Genomic DNA, 18,277 nt, shown 5'->3' with positions numbered 1-18,277 from the left:
TGACCGTTACAATTGATCTTTGACTTGGGTACATACGTGAACGTAGAATTTTCCGCTATATCGATTGCAGATGTAAAAAAGGGGGTTTCCATTTAAAAAAACAAAGTTGACCTTCAAAAAGTCATGAGGGTAAATTTCAAGGTCAAAATGAAGGTCACCATTGAATTCCTCGTTGAGATTTACTTCAGGAATTACACTGACCTCTTGGAAAACTTGGTTCATTTCAAATAACCTCTAACTGACCTTGAACGTTACAATTGACCTATGACTCGGGTACGTACCTGAATGTAGAATTTTCCGTTCTATCAACTGCAAATGTAAAAAAGGGGCTTTTCGTTTAAAAAAACAAAGTTGACCTTCAAAAAGCCATGAACGTCAACTTCAAGGTCAAAATGAAGGCCATCATTGAATTCCTCGTTGAAATTTACTTCAGGAATGACCTTCACTTTTTTGAAAAATATTTTACCTGAGGAAATTTCCAACCATCCCGGGACTTTTTAGGCACCCTGTATAATGGGACAGCCCCCTGCAAATTATTTAAAAAATCCTACTCATGATATTGGACTGTAACAATATTAAGTCTGAGACAAAAATGAGCTTCCAGAATATAATAATAATTAAAAATATACTTTGCGTGATAACGAGTTTGTGAATTGAGGACGCGTGATCCATGCTGAATGAAATGCAATCTAACGCAATAAGTCGACTATTTTGTAGAATACTTATTCACTCTTGATGAAGTGTTACTCACTGCCAAGTAAATTGTTCAGGAGACGGGTTTGGCTAATTTCATTCAGTGCGAGTGAGCCAAAATTATCAGCAGACTTGAGACCAAAAATAATTAGTTTCTATTTCTCAATAAGATCACTCGTTACTTTTAAGAATTCTATTAATTATTTATGTGAAAGTGTATTAATTCTGATTTTTTATAATTCTAAAAAGTAGAATATTTTCTAGAAAAATACTCTGGAATTTTTGAATAAAATAATTGAAGAAACAGGGGGAAATTATAGCAGATCGAGAAGCACTTTTCTGAGATTGCAAAACACAATTTTCAGCTTTTTCTACTTTCTTAGTGCTCTTACTCGACCTTTGTTTCAAAATTGTGGCGAAACTATTTCGATTTATGAACCACTTTTCTTAGCCTTTTCACCTCTTCAGAACGTTTCTACAACAATTTGTGGAAGTGATTTAAAGTACCTTCAAATGTAGACAAAAAATTGTTAGGAAAAGGGGACACTGTCTTAAAATAAAATCAACGTAAAATATCAAACAAATCAAATGAGTTTTATTAATCTTCTTGAATTAAAAATGACGTAATTAATGAGGAAAGAATAATGTTCAGAAAATTACGTAGTTCAAAAATTCTTTTTTACGATGAATTAAGAAGCCAGTTTCATTTTTTTTCCTCACAATATAAAACAAATTTTAAAAAACGAAGGGAATGGCCACTGCTGCATTCAGGTATGCATGTCGTTTAGAGTTCACATGAATTCACCTTGAATTTATCTTGACTGACTTGAATTTTAATGCAAGTCAGTGCAATTCAATTAAATTATATTTAATTTGAATAAGTTTAAACTCAATCTGAATTCAGTGTAATTTTCCTTCAATTCAATTTAATTGACTCAATTTAAGACCTTTTAAATTATCTCAAATGAATCGACTTGGATTTTTCTTGAATTCAATTAAATTCACTTCAGTTCCCATCAATTTACTTCAAATCTTCTAAATGCACTCAAATTTGTTTTGAATTAAATTAAAATTTTGTCCCAGGGGGGTAAGCATGCAAAATTTCCTCCTGCATGTTTAAAGTTCATATTAACACCAAAGATGGTATATAAAATTCTTTTAAAGGATAAACTTAAAATTTCATTTTTGGCAGAGTTATGGAGGGGGAAAGTGAAATAAAATAAGGGATTTTTTTCGAAAATGGCTAAATCGTTGTTAACGATCAAATTATATATTGTAGTCGCCAATAAAACTATTTACAGAAAATTTTGAATTTAAAAAAATAAAAAATAAGGATCAAAAAAAGCAAAATTACAATGATTTTTAGCGGAAATTACCTATTTTATGAGGTTTCAGAAAAAGATGAATACTTACATTTTTCGATTATTCAACATTAGAGGATTTCGCCCACCCCCTCTATACTTAAGCAGAAGATCGTTTTTCTTAAAAAAATTACTATTTAACAGAAAAATGCATGAAAATTTCTAATTTTTCTATGAAAAATGATCTGTAAGAAAACCTACGAAAAAGTAAAAAAAAGTACGATCAGTATAAGGCAATATACATTATCACAATTTTTTAAGCCATGAAGTGCCCCTGTGAAAAATGTGGGTAAAATATATCTTAAAAGCAGATAATCTAAGCATTTTTTTAAACAAGATTAGAGGTATATTTTGAAAATACAACCCAAAAAATGCTATGTTTGAATACATTTTCTTACCTCTATTTTTTCTTTTTTAAATAATTTTTTTTTCAGTATGCAGTCTTCTTGTTCAATATAACATATATTTCTATTTTCAAAAACCGGAATAGCCGTTTTCGAAAATAATCAAATTTTATTTTAATTTCCCCCTCCATAACTCTCTCTAAAATGGACTTTCAAGATGAGCCTTTGAAGGCAACTTTTACATGCTCCTCCTCCCAGGCCCTTTTATATAAATGTTCCTGAATTCTCTTAAGTCCACTTAAATTAGTTTTAAATTCGCCTAACTTCCCTGTCAAATCTTTTCGAATTCTATTACCAAATTTAACAGAATGCAAGGAAATTATTAACACTGAATTCAAAGAAAATTGTAGTAATTTCAGGTCAATTTAAATTAACTCAAGACAAGTTCAAGTAAACCGTGAAGAATTTACATAATTCAGGTTAATTCAAGGGAATTTAAGTAGATCAAGAGAATTTACTTTAAATTCGATTAAATCTACTTGAATTTCGCGTAACTATTTTTCTTGGAATGCATGGTTGAATTGACTTCTTGACGTCGGTGTAATTAACAACTTATTTAAATTTATTTAAATTTTCAATTCACTTGAATATACCTTGATTCTACTCGAATTTCTTAAAATTCATATTTATTCACTGAACTCTTCAATTTCAGCGTACCTTAACATTAAAACTGGCCTACTCCACGAAAAAAAACCCTGCAAAAACCATTTAGAAACGCAGCGAATATTGTTCGACAAAAAGATCCATAATCATAAAACTATCTACATAAGTCTTGCAAAAATAAATATGTGCTTATAATAACTTTTAACAAAATAAAAAGTATTACTAGATGTTAGAATGTTTTGAAAAAGTAGCTTATAACATTAGAAAATTCTACATTCTACAATTTCACTATTTATAATATTTTACTTAGTGCTACAATAAAAAAATACAGTATTATTTTGTCGCTGATCGATACTAAGTATACATTACGCAGCACACTAACTATTATTTGTTAACATTTTCGTACTAATTCAAAAGGGTCAGCCTTCTGGCAATTTACAATTAAATCATTTTTAATAAATTTAAATAAAATATATTGGTAAGTACAAAGCCAGGGACTTAAGGAATTTAGTTATCTAAATATCACGTTTGTCTCCTTCGGAATTGATATAATGATATTAAATTTATGCGCTGAGCCTTTTGAGTTATTATCACTCTTAAAAAATTAATACATAAATCTTCATTAGGGCAACTTTCAGAACCGGAAATTGAAAATGATGTAAAAGATTGTACGACATTTTAATTCATTTAAAAATCTCCAGTAACTTATTTATGAGCCTTAATTACGCTAATATTAATACTTGAATAATTGCATTGGCAGAACACATTGCACGAGGTGCGTCTGTTAAACTCGACGATAGCTTTCCGGTTTTGAAACTAAAGAAATTTAACAATTCATATTTGTTCGGTTACTTTCAGAAATTACGTTAATATACCATTTTTCAATGAAATAAATTGATCCAACCTTCAGCTTTTGCCAGAATAATCACGCAATTAATATATAATTACATGTTAAGTCTTTAGAGTAAGTCATTTTTTATTCTAAATTTAGTAATTTATCATAGAAAGCGATTTAAAAAATAATAAGAATAATAAACAATAACTTACAAGAAGAACCTACAAGCTTCGGAATTTCGTTTGAATTCATACTTCTCCTAGTACCAAACTCGTAATATGCTAATGTAATAAGGTGCGCTTCTTGACCATTCTCATAAAAAACACTTTTCAAAAGCCATGCGTCTTATATGAACCACAATGAAAGTTTTTCCACTCAATCATTTTTTCAATGACAAATTTAATTTTTTCAACCTTTACTACTTCTGAAGCAAATATTACAAAGATAAGTCAGTGGCCGTGTCATCCTTAAAAAATTCTTAATTCTACTATTATATTTTTTTATTTTACTATTTATTTATATTTTAATATTTATTTTACTTTTATACTATTTTTATATATTTTATTGTTATCTTATATGAAAATAATAATGACCAAAATTCAATGAATTCAATTGAATGAAAAAATTAGAATTTTTTGTAAAAAAATTTTTCCTGAAATAGAAGTGGTAAAGTTTCAAAAACCCAACTTTTTCGTTTTGGTAATGACCTATTACTGGGAGAATTAGTATGAATCCAAACAAAACTCCGAGGGGTAAGATTCCCATTGTTGAAGAAAAACGTGAAAGAATATACAGAAAAATCTATGTTCTTGACAAATAATTCCAAATTAACGTTAATAAATCGATTCCAAAACAAATAAAAAGTCTTCTAGAATTAGCCATTAAATAATAATGGTAAACCTAAACGTATCTCGAGGTACCGGCCCTGAGAGAAAGTTTGCATTCGATTAAATTAATAATACGATCCTACAAGTTCACTGGTTCCTATCTTATATGTAAATTTAATCAAAGTAAGATCAAAGGAGCGAATCAAATTATTTTTCAGAGAAGGAAATAATTTTTTAAACTATTCAGAACAGAAATTCTTCAATATTGGTACAGAAATAAAACGACGTTCAATGTGGAAGCCTTCTTGAAGGTTGTAATACTCTAATCGGTTCGAACTTATTTCTCGCGAAATTAATGAACTAATTATACAATTTATACCGGAACGATTCGCTTATTATAGACTAGGCGCCTCCTTGAGTAAACGTACCAGAGGGTTGAGTTTACCTTCCTCCGAGTTTCTGTACTCCTCGAGTAGCTGTGAAACGGAAAGTATTTTAAATGAGAAGAACTTCCTCCCGGAAATGAAGGAAATAAATTGTCGAGGGAATGAAAACAAAATCTATTCGTCTCTTGAAATTTATGTTATCGATTTGCAAAACTGTTTCGATTCTAACGAAAAGTAAGTTTTCAGGGATCACAGCGAAAAAGTAGCTCAAAAATAGGAAACAGGGTAATTATTTCCGAAAAAGGGGAAAATTAGGGGATAGATAGAATTTTGTACTTTAAAATTGTTTAATTTGAATATATTTAGGTCGTTAAAAATTCATTTACGGTGATACAAAAAAGTCCGAACAAAAAAAAAATTAAAATTGATCTCATAATCAAGAATATTTTCTCTTTTAAAAACTCCATCGTCAATAATTTAATCGTGACACTTATAAGTATAAAGTACTTCCTAGCAAGATTTTTCATTTCGACCTTACCATAATTAATACTTTGAACGTAAATTCAAAACAACGCTCTAGAATCCTCTTAAACTCAAATTAAAAAGAGCTTACATCTATGCGCCTAGAATATTTCATATCACAAAAATATTTCATTTGTATAGCTTCAGCAACAAAATATTTTAGCTTCAGAGTTACATTTATTGCCTAATTAGTTTAGTTTGAAATTGGTCAAGTAAACATTTTTTATTTTTCATTGCTGAGATTTAAGAATAAAATATAAGACTGCTCGACACTCCTCTACAGATTTAAAAATTAAGTGGCTCAATTTTGAACGTTTTTCTTTATATGCTGTTCAAGATCAAATATTATTTTAACTTTGAAACTGATCAATTTGGAATATTCAATTATTATTAACATTACCGATATTATATTGTAAAACATTTTATCACTCCGTAAAAAAATTGTTAGACTGAAAGAAAATTTCTTTAAATGAAAGAAAAATATTCACTGGCTCTCAGTCTAGGAATTTTTTTTTTTTGATTCAGTGGTTAAAAGAAATTATATTTAAAAAATGGTTTCTTTAATTCGAGAATATTATAAATAGTTCTTATAGTTCTTATGTGAATTTACTAATTCTAGAGAATTTTTCGCATAATTTAAATCTTGTATCTATTTTTAAATATCATACGTTTAAAAAGAAAATGGGAAATCTTTTTGGAAATTTAGGGATAAAGGGGGACTTGAAAAAGGGGAAACGTAGTGAAATAGGGGAAAGACTGTGATTCCTGAGTTCTTTTAGTATTAAAAGGGCTTTTAAATTGAAACCATTGGAACCATAAAATTTTACTGGATCTTTTCAATTTGAATATTTTCTAATTGGATTATTCCAGTTAACAATTGCGTTCAAATACTCTTCAGATGTAAGACCCAATCCGTCACAAATTTTAAGGGTAAAATGAGTTGTTTGAAATTTTATGTTAAAAACCCGTGCCATATTTTGAACTCTTAAGAAATTAAGGTTTTTCTTGTTATAGTTTATTCCGTTTTTGCATTACTTCAAAATCCCCCAAAGAATTAAAAAAATATTAAAAAACGTTAAAATTCTTCCGTTTTTTTTAAAGAAGAAGAAAATCTCAAAAAAACCTACTTCTTTACCTGAAAATTTTAAAAATAATGGATACTAATATAGTATACGTATCATAAATTTGCCAATGATTTTTTTTTTGAGAAAAGAACTATGCTAGATTTCTTCTAATCCCTGCACTTATTGCCATCATTGATATTTTATGGGTTTTTTATTTCAGTTTTTCAAGTTTCTTTCACTCATTCAAGTCCGATAAGACAATCGAAGAAAGTATAAAAGGTGGTGAAGCTATTTTGATTTTTAGAAAAATTCTATTTATACTCGATAAACTAAAACAAGGAAAGCAGTACAATCTTAAAAAGGACAAGGATTTAAGGAAACAAAAAAATAAATTTTTTCTCCCAGAAAACAAAAAATATCAAATTGGAAATTAATGATAAGTAGACTATATCAATACACATTATTTATTGAAATATAAGCGAAAAAAGGTAGCTGTTTTGAGAAAATTTCATGTTTTAATTTTTCAAAAAATCAAAATATCTTTATAATTTTTCATTCTTTCTTCGGGTTTCTAATCGGTTTCGAAAGAGTGAAAAAACTCATTTAACTGGAAGAAGAAAAACCTTCAAATCTCAAAAGGTTAATGTTTCGAAAAAAAATTATTTTCTCCCGAAAAACAAAAAAAAATTCAAACAAGAAATGTATAGTCAGTAGACTATGTTAGTAACTATTATTTCTAAAAATTTCAGGTGAAAAGGTGGGATTTTTGGAAGAAATTTATTATCTTTTCCAAAAAACGAAATAAATTAACCACTTTTTATTACTTCTTAATGTTTTTTGGATTTTGAAATAGTGCGAAAAGCTGGATAAAATGGAACAAGAAATATTTGTAATCAAATGTCACTATGTAATTTAAAAAAAAGGCGAGGCTCCTCATTTTTAAACTTACAGAAACAAATTTCATTAGCAAGCCACTCCTGGTCATGTCAACCGCCGGCCTGCATGATTCAAAATGGACTTGGTCTTAAATTGATCACTTTCAAATTTCAATTACCACATTTTTAAATGTAATTTTATACAGTTGATTGCTTTCCAAATGGTATAATTTAAAGAACAGTAATGGCCTACGTGTTTGTATGAAAAATGAGAAAACCTGGGGCGTATTAAAATTACTATAATGTTGCGAGACAATCTTAAATATTGAAAATAGGGCCCAGGCTTTGAACTCTAATTCTAATTCTCAAGTTTGTTTATTATTCTTAAAACTTTGTCAAGACATTTTTTTTCAATTTCGTTAAAATCTTCTTACCTGATAAGACAGCTCGCAAGATAAAACGGCCGTCGCTTCTGCGTTGCAATGAGTGGCTGCCAAAAGCGTCGGAAGTGTTGTCGAAGCTAGTCGTGGATCTCCATAAAAAGGAAATGGTAAAGTACATAATTGTTGAAGAACACTTTGACCCGCACCAGCTGATTGCAGTATCAACTGTAACAAAAGTCAACCAAAAATTTTACTTTATTATTATAAATATTGATCAGCCTTGACTCTGCCTCGACTACGATTAATAAAAAAAAATTATCAGAAACCTTATTGATGAAATTATTCAAAATCATTCCCACGAATGAAGAATAATTTTCGAAAACTAATTTACGATTTGTGAAAAAAACACCTTATCCTTTAATTTTTAAATTCATTGGCAAGTTTTTAAGATTTTTTTTGCGACGATCGTGAGAACGAAGGGACTTCTTAAGACGAACCAGGTGAAGCGGAAATAGGAAAAAACATGAAGGAACAAGTGCAAAGAGAAATTGTGTCCACCTGCACTAAAGTCAACAAGTTAGCAAGCAGGATGTACCCGTATGACAGGATGTAGGTACCTATAAGAAATGCAGTTGACATTATTTAGTTGTAGAGCATATGGATCTAAATTGTAAATATCTATGGGAATTCTTTATTCAATGTCTTGAGAAACATGTGTGTAATCAATTTTTACGAAGCATGCAACGGAGACGAATTGTAACATGAAACACGATAAATTACTCGACTCTCACTTCATTCACTTTTGACGAAGTTTTATTCCATTGTCACACTTCAAATTTGTTACCATATTTTTTATTAAATTTCATTTAAACTCGTCTTAAATCTACATAAACTTGAAAATCAAGTCACTAAGTCATAAATCCCATCATGAGACAAATCATTAATATTATTTCTAAATGTACGGAAATAAAAGTGTAATTAAAACAAAAAATACTGCAAAATTAATTCAATAAAACTCATATATATTTCAATAAAGTAATTCATATATTTGATACAACCAACTGTAACCTCGATTTAAGGAGTTTCATATTTTTAAATTAGCTATGTGATGTCATTAATTTCAGATGCATTACAAGACTGAAATTTCAAATACAAATTTTGACTTTAAAAAAATAAATTCCGGTGCAAATCCCTGCTTTAATAATTTTAACAATATCGTTGGTTCGTTTCTGACAATATTTGTTAGCTAGATCAAGGATAAATATCGCTGGTTTAAATATACATTTTTTCCGTGCACAATAAAAAGTGGTCTGCAAGATGAAGTAGCTTTTGCAGTAGAAAATATGTAAACTAAATTTTGTTCATTCATGCTCTTATCTATAAAAATCCATTAAACCTCGATTAAAACTCCACTCTAAGAAAAGGCCTCTTGTGTCAGAGGATGCTTCTAATCTGGACATAAATGGAATTTTTTTGTCTGAGGATTTTCATTCTTGAAAAATAATCTTTTTGCGGCAAAAATTATCCTTCCGTGATAAGATTCACCTAATCTGCAACCAAATATGTTTGTTTAAAAGAATTTTTTTACGTTGTTCAAAACAAAACAGGCAAGAGGACGATGCTTCTGTTTCAAGACAACTTTTTCTCGGAGTGGCTTGAATAAGATTGCAATATTCAAGCTTTATATATAAAGTCGCAAAAAAGATCGAAATCACTACCAGGAATCCATTATCTGTAACATAAATGATTTTAAACACTAAAAGTGGAATATCTCAGTCAATTTATGAGATATCGTAACTGAACTTAGTGGTTATATAGAACTAACCAAAGTACTGAGATTCTGTAAGATTGGCAGATATTAATTGAAAATTGATGAAACTAAAAAAAAAACTAAAAGTATTATTAAACTTAATTCACAAATTCAGCAATTGAGAAAGGTGAAAGATGTCCTCATATTGTAAAAGCATTTTTATTCCACATGAAATATATTAACTTATAATCAAATTTTTTAATCGTTTAGTCATTTTTTCACGACTTTTAATATTCAGACGTACCTGCATCTACAAGCAATCGATTAATTTTAATTCAACTTTGAATAAATATATAGTAAGTGAGGTGTAATTTTATCAAAAAACATACTATTTTCAATATGCAGACACATCGACAACTTGCATGGTATTGCTTGAAAATTGGAGAAATCCGAGCAGGCCCCAAAATTAGAAACAAAAGCTAAACAAAAGTCGACTGAAGATTACAATTTTCTTGCAAAATTGTCAGAAGAATTATTACTGTATGTGGATTTTTCGTTATTACTATCAATAATGAATACCCCCCGCCCTCCACAAAAAAACCCTACGTGTGATAAAAAAAACGAGTTACGTGTGTATAGAATGTCTTCGCTAAAACCGAAGGAGTTTTAACAAAAGAGAATTCACAATCGTCAAATTACAGTTTGTCGACGGCTTGATCAATAATTGAAAAAGGGATGTGCGCAAATGTTGGGGAAATATAAGGGCCAAGCGCAAGGTGCGAAGCGCAAGACGCGAAGCGCAACAGAAACGCTCCTATTAGAAGTGATTTGGCAGAAAGCATTTTGTCAAATAAAAGTTTTGCAAATAAGCAGGACTTTTAGTGACTTTAGCCAAGTAAAATTGACTTATTATACTTCGTTAATTATTTCCAATTGATGTACCACATATATTGAAATTCAGATACATTCGCATATTAAAAGTATATTTATTTTTACAACATTTTGAAGAGTGTTGAAAATGTAACTGTTTTTGGTTGAATTTCAGTGTTTTTTTATTCAACCAATTGGTTGAAAATGCATCTTTTTACGTTGGAAATTAGATTATATTTTTTGTAATTAAACTATTTCGTAATTAATTTAATTAATTTGTTGATAGCACCAGTGTACAGTAATTTTGTACATTTAATTTTGCTAAATTTTTCTAATACATTTTGGCTTGCTAAACATGAAAGTCGGATCGAAAAAATTGCGTATGCTTGGTTTTCGTAATATGAATTTTGAAAAAAATCCATGATACCTTTACTTTGAGAAACATATCTTGTTAAAAATGACCAATCTGGCTTAAAAAGGTATCAAGGTACAGATTATCGAATCTGCAACGAATGTTAGGGCCACTTTTCCTGATAAATTTAGTAGTTAATGTGCAATGAACCGAAATATTTAAAAACTACCTTCTTTCAGGCGAAATTAACATAAAAAATTTCGAAAAATAATAAATAAAAAAATTAAAATGCGATTTTCAAGTTTAGCAGGCCAAATTGCATTGGAAATATATAGCGACACTAAATGTACAAAAAAAATTTTGTCTTTTCTAGACTAGTGTAATTCGTCCCTTTGGATGAAAAATTCATGTTAAATGGTAGACAAATAATCTTTTTTCTTAAAAATTTAATTTTCGTTGAAAATTCTCCTGTCATTTAAAAAATTCGTCTTCTTTGCTTAACAAATTTACTGTTTGCTTAAGAGTTCAATTATATTATTGAAAATTCGTCTCATCTGTTTGAAAGATAAAATATGTGGTTGTTAAGGGCACTTATACTGGTTGAAAATAAATATTTTCGTCGAAAATTCAAGTATTTGGTTCAAAATTCGTCTTTTTGGTTGAAAATGGAACATATTTCGACGTGAAATGTTAAGAATTTAAAGCAAATACTGTACATACGTTTTTCGGGCAGTTAATTTAAAATTTTTAAAATGGTGACTCCAAAGAAAACGTTTACATTTTTTAAACACATTGGATCTGCCACTTCCCGTGTAGAAATTCAAATTAGGAACTAGTCTGGTTCCCGACCATTCGACCCCACTTAAAGTTGGGGGGCTAGTCGGGTCATCTGACTAGCCCCCGATCAGAAGCGTCACGGTAGATTAGTCGGGGGCTAGACAGGTGACCCGACTCATCCTATTCGGGGCCTGATCGGATACTAGTGGGGATCATATGATAATACATCCATGTGGAATATTAACCAAACTCTCCAAAATTTATGGAACATCCCCTAAAAGTGTGTCAAAATACTTATTATTTACTGAAATCTCCATAAACTTTTTTTAAATATTTAAAAGTGCTCAAATTTACCCAAGATTTAGTGGGGAACATATCCTACGCTTAAAAATACATAAATTTATGTAACTAAAATTCCCCAAAATTTGTGGAATATTCATTAAAAAACTTCAGCTGGAAGGCAGCAATGGAAGAGCTTCGCTCTGAAGGAACCGCCATGTTGGTCATAGCAGTCTTTGCTCATGTAATTATGCTTCGTTACGTGTGGACTGCTGTCTTAAACACTTGGCGCGTAATTTCTGTTGCGCGAGAGGCGACACGTCGCGCCCTAGCAGATTTTCTTTAAAGCTACCAGTCCAGAATCGCAAGACTCAAATGAAGGTGGTAGCGAAATCTGAACTGTACCGTGCTTAATAGTTTACTACTAGGATCCTACTCTTCACTGAATAATCAAAAACTTTTTCTCTTTCCAATTTCAACTGCATGAAGGATTAGACTTTATTTACGTATGACAAACCTTTCAGATCAATTTAAAAATAAGCATCTGTACAAATTTAGAGTCTTATGACTTTCGGCAGACTTTTCACCTACATCTATATGTATTTTTTCCAATATGGATTTTCTTAAAATTCCATACAAAGGTATTTATAAATATTCCTAGGAGTTGCCAATTTTCTAAAAAATACTACAAAAAAATAAGATTACGTCTTTTTGAAGATTTTGATCGTTGTTTTTATAAGAAGTTGATTTTCGTACAAAATTATTAACTTAATAGTTATTTATTAAGTATATTTGAGGTGAATTTAACATTAATAAATCTTTTCTCCAAAAAACGGTGTAAAATTATTGTTAAATATATTCTTAGTGTTTTAGAATCAAAAAATCATTACGCTTTTTTAGATATTACCTCATTTGATAAAACCTCGCCGAAAACTCAAATATAAGAATAACCTGACCAGAGCCTCACTAGCTCCCAACCAGAGCCTGAAGATTAACCGCACGGGAATTAGTGAACAAAAAGGCCCGACTAACCCTTGACCAACCACCGACCAGTCCCGACTGAAATTATGACAACAAAAAGCCCAACTAGTCCCCGATTATTCCCCGACTGGGTACTTTGTCAAAATTAATAACCCGACCAGCCCCCGATTAGTGCGCGACTTGAAATAGGGCCAAATGGGGCTATTTCCACACGGGTTTATTTTATTTTTTTAATTAGGACGTTATTACATATTTAGGACATTACCGGTTTTCAAAAAATATTTTGGCATGAGTTACGACAGTTTTTGTAATATTCCAATCATGTTTTTTGGCATTTACAACCAAGTAAAATATCCATTTAAGGCTGTTAGACCCAAGCTCTAAACTTAAAATTCAATGAGATAATTTTCCTCAATAAACACTAGTATTAAATGTGTTTTATATAATGAAGCGGTATTTCTTCTTCAAATGGAAGTGTCCACACAGAGGGAAAAACTTTACTTAATAATTTTTGCATGAAGTCAAATTTTCGAATGTCTACGTTAGTTGAGTTTATACCATAGGAAATTTCATTCTACACAAAAAATATTATGTTAAACAGTTTTTCCCTCAGCATACACACTTCTGTTTACAAAAGAAGTACCGCTTAGTATCTAAAAATATTTCATTCACGTATTTACTTATCACAATGAGGTTTTTAAAAACACATATTTTTAAATATTGCTAATCTGTAAGATATAATTACTATTTGTCAAAGCGGAAAGTTTCCGGAAATGACAAAAAATTTAAGGTAATCTTTTCTTTGAACTTCGGGCCAGAGTTCGCATGGTGGTGTCGGATTTTCGGGCCGTGTGGCGAATTCGAAATCCGACCTGGTCGACCAAATCCGAAAAAAACGGACTCGACCCATTACGTTCGGATTTTTTAAAATGTTGGAAAACCCCTACTTGCTCATCATAAAACTTCCTGAAATTCATTATTACAATTCATATTCATTGCTTTTTTAAAAGAAAAATTTTAATGTACATCATTGTTCAAATGACCCAATCCGAATATCTTCGTACGCTCAGGCTTTAATGTGCATGGGTTACATCCCGGCTTTAGTTTGATGGTCCGCTACAGTTTTTCTGTGTATATTTGTAATCAGTGATGACTTATTATCATACGTCAATAATTTCTATTATTATAAACAATTATATGAATAAATTTTAATACCGGGTTTTGTCTGTACGATTTCATCTCCTATTCCCCACTTTTAATACAATTGACACTATTTAAAAATGGTTATCAAATACGAAAACTGTTTACATGGAATCTATTTAATGATTTACAACAACTATAATAAAAAAATACCCTAGATGAGCTTTTTTCGTAGAAATTTTAATTCTTTTCAATAGGTTTTGTCAGAAGCAAGGTAATACTAACATTTAATTAAGATTCCTAGCTTATAATTGAATGGGCAATAGTTATAAACAATTTGCTGAATAAATACGCAACTGAAAATGCTTTTTACTTGATTAGCTGTATTTTTTACTCTGCTTTAATAATACCTCAGGATTGTCATTGGAAGAAAAAACTTTCACTAAAATTTTACAATCATTATTGTCAATAGCAAACAGTATAAATAAATGACATAAATGAACATTTCTTCGTAGAAATTTGTTTTGCCATTAAAGCTTCTTGAAAGCTAGTTAGTATTACTATTTGATATACACGTTAATCAAAGCTTATAATTTTTACGAACAAGTTGTTTAAAAAATTTAAAAATTTCACATCATCGCCATCACAGAAAAAACAGAAGATAAACTTTACATCGATTTCCGAGGAAAGATTCTTTGCAACAAAAATTAACTTCGCAGGATAAACTTTACACAAATATCGGTTAAACTTTCTTTTGTTTTTTCATGAGAAACACATGTCTTTTGAAAGACGCGAAGTTGGCTAAACAAAACTTTATCACCCTAAAAAATTTCCTGCAACAAATTTTATTCTTAGTTTTTTCTGTGTTTATTTAGTACTGCCCTGATATTGGAATTAGTAAACGTAACATAAAGCACTCTTGTCAAAAAGAAAAACGCATAAGATGTTTAATTATACGTAAATGTTTACTTGAATTTGTGACTAGTTATTTGAGTTTGGTTGTGATTTGAATTTTACATTAACAGATGTTAAAATTAAAATTGAGTGTTTGATTAGAATTATAATTATAAATAATACAATTTTCACCGTTTTTCCCTGAAGGTTTTTAATGCTTTCTGTCACTGCGATACTCTTCAATTGAGGCGTAAAATTGTGTTATAAAGCGTGATTCGCCCTCGTAATAAATGGCCTACAAAAAAGTAGCCTCCTCAGTAGAAAATATATAAACTAAATAACTAAAATAATTTTGTTCATTCATCCCCTTATCTGTTAAAATCCTTTAAAAACCTCCTGAATGAGATTTTAATATTCAAACTTTATAGTCGTAAACTTTCCTCGGAATATTATTCTTCTCCTAGTACCTTTTTACCAAACTGATTAATCTATAAACGGCCAAGCTATTCATCTGTGACATCGATTTGACACCAACAAGGATTTCTCTTCTAATTTGATTTTAATTATAGAATCCAAACCATAAAGCCCTTCTTCGTTTTAAATATAAAAATTCGAGCTAAACACGTATTTTTGTTTTGTTTTATGGAAAGTTAAGAAATAAATTCTGGTCGAGTTTGTGCCGACATTTTAAAGGAAACTCGACCCTGAAAAGTGATTCTAGGTACATTTCGGAAGTGAGCAAAAGTGATGGGCGCCACAGGAACGAGTAGTGAAGGGAGAAACGAAAGAGCTGTTAGACACAACACACTCAGCGGACCTCCCATCAATATGCAGCGAATGCCGTTAAGATATATTTACTCCGTTCCATTCTGTACATCGCATCACGAAATATACGTTGAGTGCATTGCCGACGTCCCGCATCCATCATTCCCTGCTTTTTAGGCCTGCCATGACTACACCCATTCCGAAATCAGTAATCTCCCTCTTTCTCTTTTGCGTCCTCCAATTCCTCGAGCACCGATGCTAAACTCATTTTTTATCACACCTTTTAACACATGTGCAGTGCGCAATGTGCACTGTATGCATTTTAAGTGACACAGTGTTTGACACTAAAAAGTAACGCGTTACCCGGAACCTTGCATTTTTTTAGTAACAGTTTTTGGTTAACTTTGAATCATAGAAACGTACATTACTGTGCGTTACTTTACGAAATTTCTTAATGGTGTTTATACTTCATTATATGTCATGGTAACAAATCAGGAGATGAAAAAACAAATCTTTTACTTGAAAATTCTAATAGTGTGGAAACGCTCTTTTGGACAAGAAGAAAACAACTCAACATATTTTTTACTTCCCATTAGGATAGACATTTATTATATTCAAATCTTGAAAAATTATTCTTGTTAAGAATTTTTATTATTTGCATGTCTCAATACAATTTCTTTTCTACTTTTCATTAAAACCTCCCCCTCTGATACTTTCCCTACCCTACGCCCTACACATTCCTCTTCCCTCACTTGAAGCTTCACCAACTTCTTCCTCCTTTGATTCCCCCTCTCCTTTATTCCTCACCTAACACTCCCCTTCGTCTATTACTCTTCCATAATTATCACTCCCCCTCCCTTACTCACCCTCATTCATAAATATTTCCTTTACTTTTCCTACCCCCCCCCCACCCTAGTTTCCACCTTCACGTTTCTTCTACTTCCCCATACTTCATTTCCTATACTTCCTCTTACTTACACTGACTGCTTCTCCTTCCCCTCCCTAAATTCCTTTACTTTCTTTCCCCACATTTTTTCTCCACTCCCATTCCACATTTCCCCTACTTACCCTCCTCTTATGATTTTACCTACTTACACGCACTCATAGACACTGAGATTCACTTCTCCTACTTTACCTACTTCCCTTTATTCTCCTTACATCTTGTCCCTTTCTTCCATTTTCCCTCATTTCCAATCGTTTTCTCTACTTCGCCTTCCCTTATTATCCCTCCCATCATTTCATCTCCACCACTTCCCACTCATTTCTCATTACTTTCAATGCGTCACCCCCATCATTTCCCCTCACTTTCCTTCAAGGCCCTTTCCCTTCCATACTCTTCGTAATTTTCCCTACTTCTTTCAACAAAATGTTTTGTGAATTTTCCTTTGTTAATAACTATAGAACATAACCTTTTTGGTTCAAATTTTGGAGTGTCATTTTTGGAATTTTGGCATACTTTTTCGGCATTCAAAACAATTCTACGAGTACATAGAGGCAAACGATTTACTAAAAAAAATGATCACCCGTGTGAACTCCTAAAAAATATCCGATTTCGATATTTTTTCTTTCAAAAAGTTTCTGGCTTTAAAAAACTTACGTCAGTCTAGCGTGAAAATTCAAATTCTTAACGTACTTTTTTAGTTTTGATAAAAAAAATTGTTAGCGGTTTTGAAAAAATGACATCCAGTAAGTTTGAGTAACCTAAATTTTTGTTTGACTATGAAACGAAGGCTAACTCATTAGTATATAAAAATCTTTTCAAATTGCCTTTTGCCGTGGTATTACAGAAATGGGTGTTTCTGGGTGCGTTTTCATCTGCATTAGAAATCTGAACCAAATTCTTCATTAGACATGATCTCTTAAGTTAATATTATTCTAAGTGGGTTGGCATTTAATAAATATAGAGTAACAAACTTCTTCGACGTAATAATAGTCAAGATGGTGCGATAGAAAGTTATTTTTGCTTTCCGATACACATTCATTTGTTCGATAAGGCTATAAGAGCATTCTCGTAGCGCCATTACAGTTTTTCCGAATACTGTCGTTAACTTGTAAGACGTAAAATTGGTATCGCTGGTTATCGTGCTTCAAGAGAGATTTCTTGGAACTACGGCAATTATCTTGATAGCAAAAAGAGAATTTTTTGCGCGGAACTGATTATCGACAACGAAATATTTTCCCTAACCATCAACAGAAAGCTGACCACTTCTCGATTCAGGTGGTATTTAAACCTTATCGTGGTAACGTTCGATGCCACATTTTCATGGTAAAGACACGGCCATTTATGTATATTGGTATGTAGTTGTAGATTAAAAATACCCGGTGCACGAGGCAAACAAGTTTGTGGTTAGCCTTGGCAATCCGGTGTCGATCATCTGTCGTCGTCAGTGAGACGATTTGCCGTTTTCATTCCAGAAATTCTTTTTTGTTGGGTGAACAAATGTTAAGAACATTATTGAAGTGGAAAGCAAATTTGATAAAATACGAAGATAATTAACTGTATGAGCCTCTTTATA

The 18,277-nt window shown here is 31.0% G+C and overlaps 1 protein-coding gene across 2 annotated transcripts in view; it reads right to left on the bottom strand.

Annotated features, from left to right (window-relative positions):
• Positions 1 to 1,291: 1,291 nt before the first annotated feature.
• The window catches only part of LOC117172026 (S phase cyclin A-associated protein in the endoplasmic reticulum), a 150,611-nt gene continuing 133,625 nt past the window's right edge, over positions 1,292 to 18,277 (bottom strand). For both annotated transcript variants that reach the window (XM_033359750.1, XM_033359751.1), the window contains exons 13-14: positions 8,005 to 8,178; positions 1,292 to 5,199 (exon numbers count right to left, since the gene is read on the bottom strand). In XM_033359750.1, the coding sequence (XP_033215641.1) occupies positions 5,119 to 5,199; positions 8,005 to 8,178 (255 nt within the window). In that variant the 3' untranslated portion in view covers positions 1,292 to 5,118. The remainder of the gene's footprint in view (positions 5,200 to 8,004; positions 8,179 to 18,277) is intronic.

The sequence above is a fragment of the Belonocnema kinseyi genome, chromosome 4 (genome assembly GCF_010883055.1).
Source record: "Belonocnema kinseyi isolate 2016_QV_RU_SX_M_011 chromosome 4, B_treatae_v1, whole genome shotgun sequence".
Classification (NCBI taxonomy): domain Eukaryota; kingdom Metazoa; phylum Arthropoda; class Insecta; order Hymenoptera; family Cynipidae; genus Belonocnema; species Belonocnema kinseyi.
This window is presented reverse-complemented; position numbering and strand designations above follow the sequence as displayed.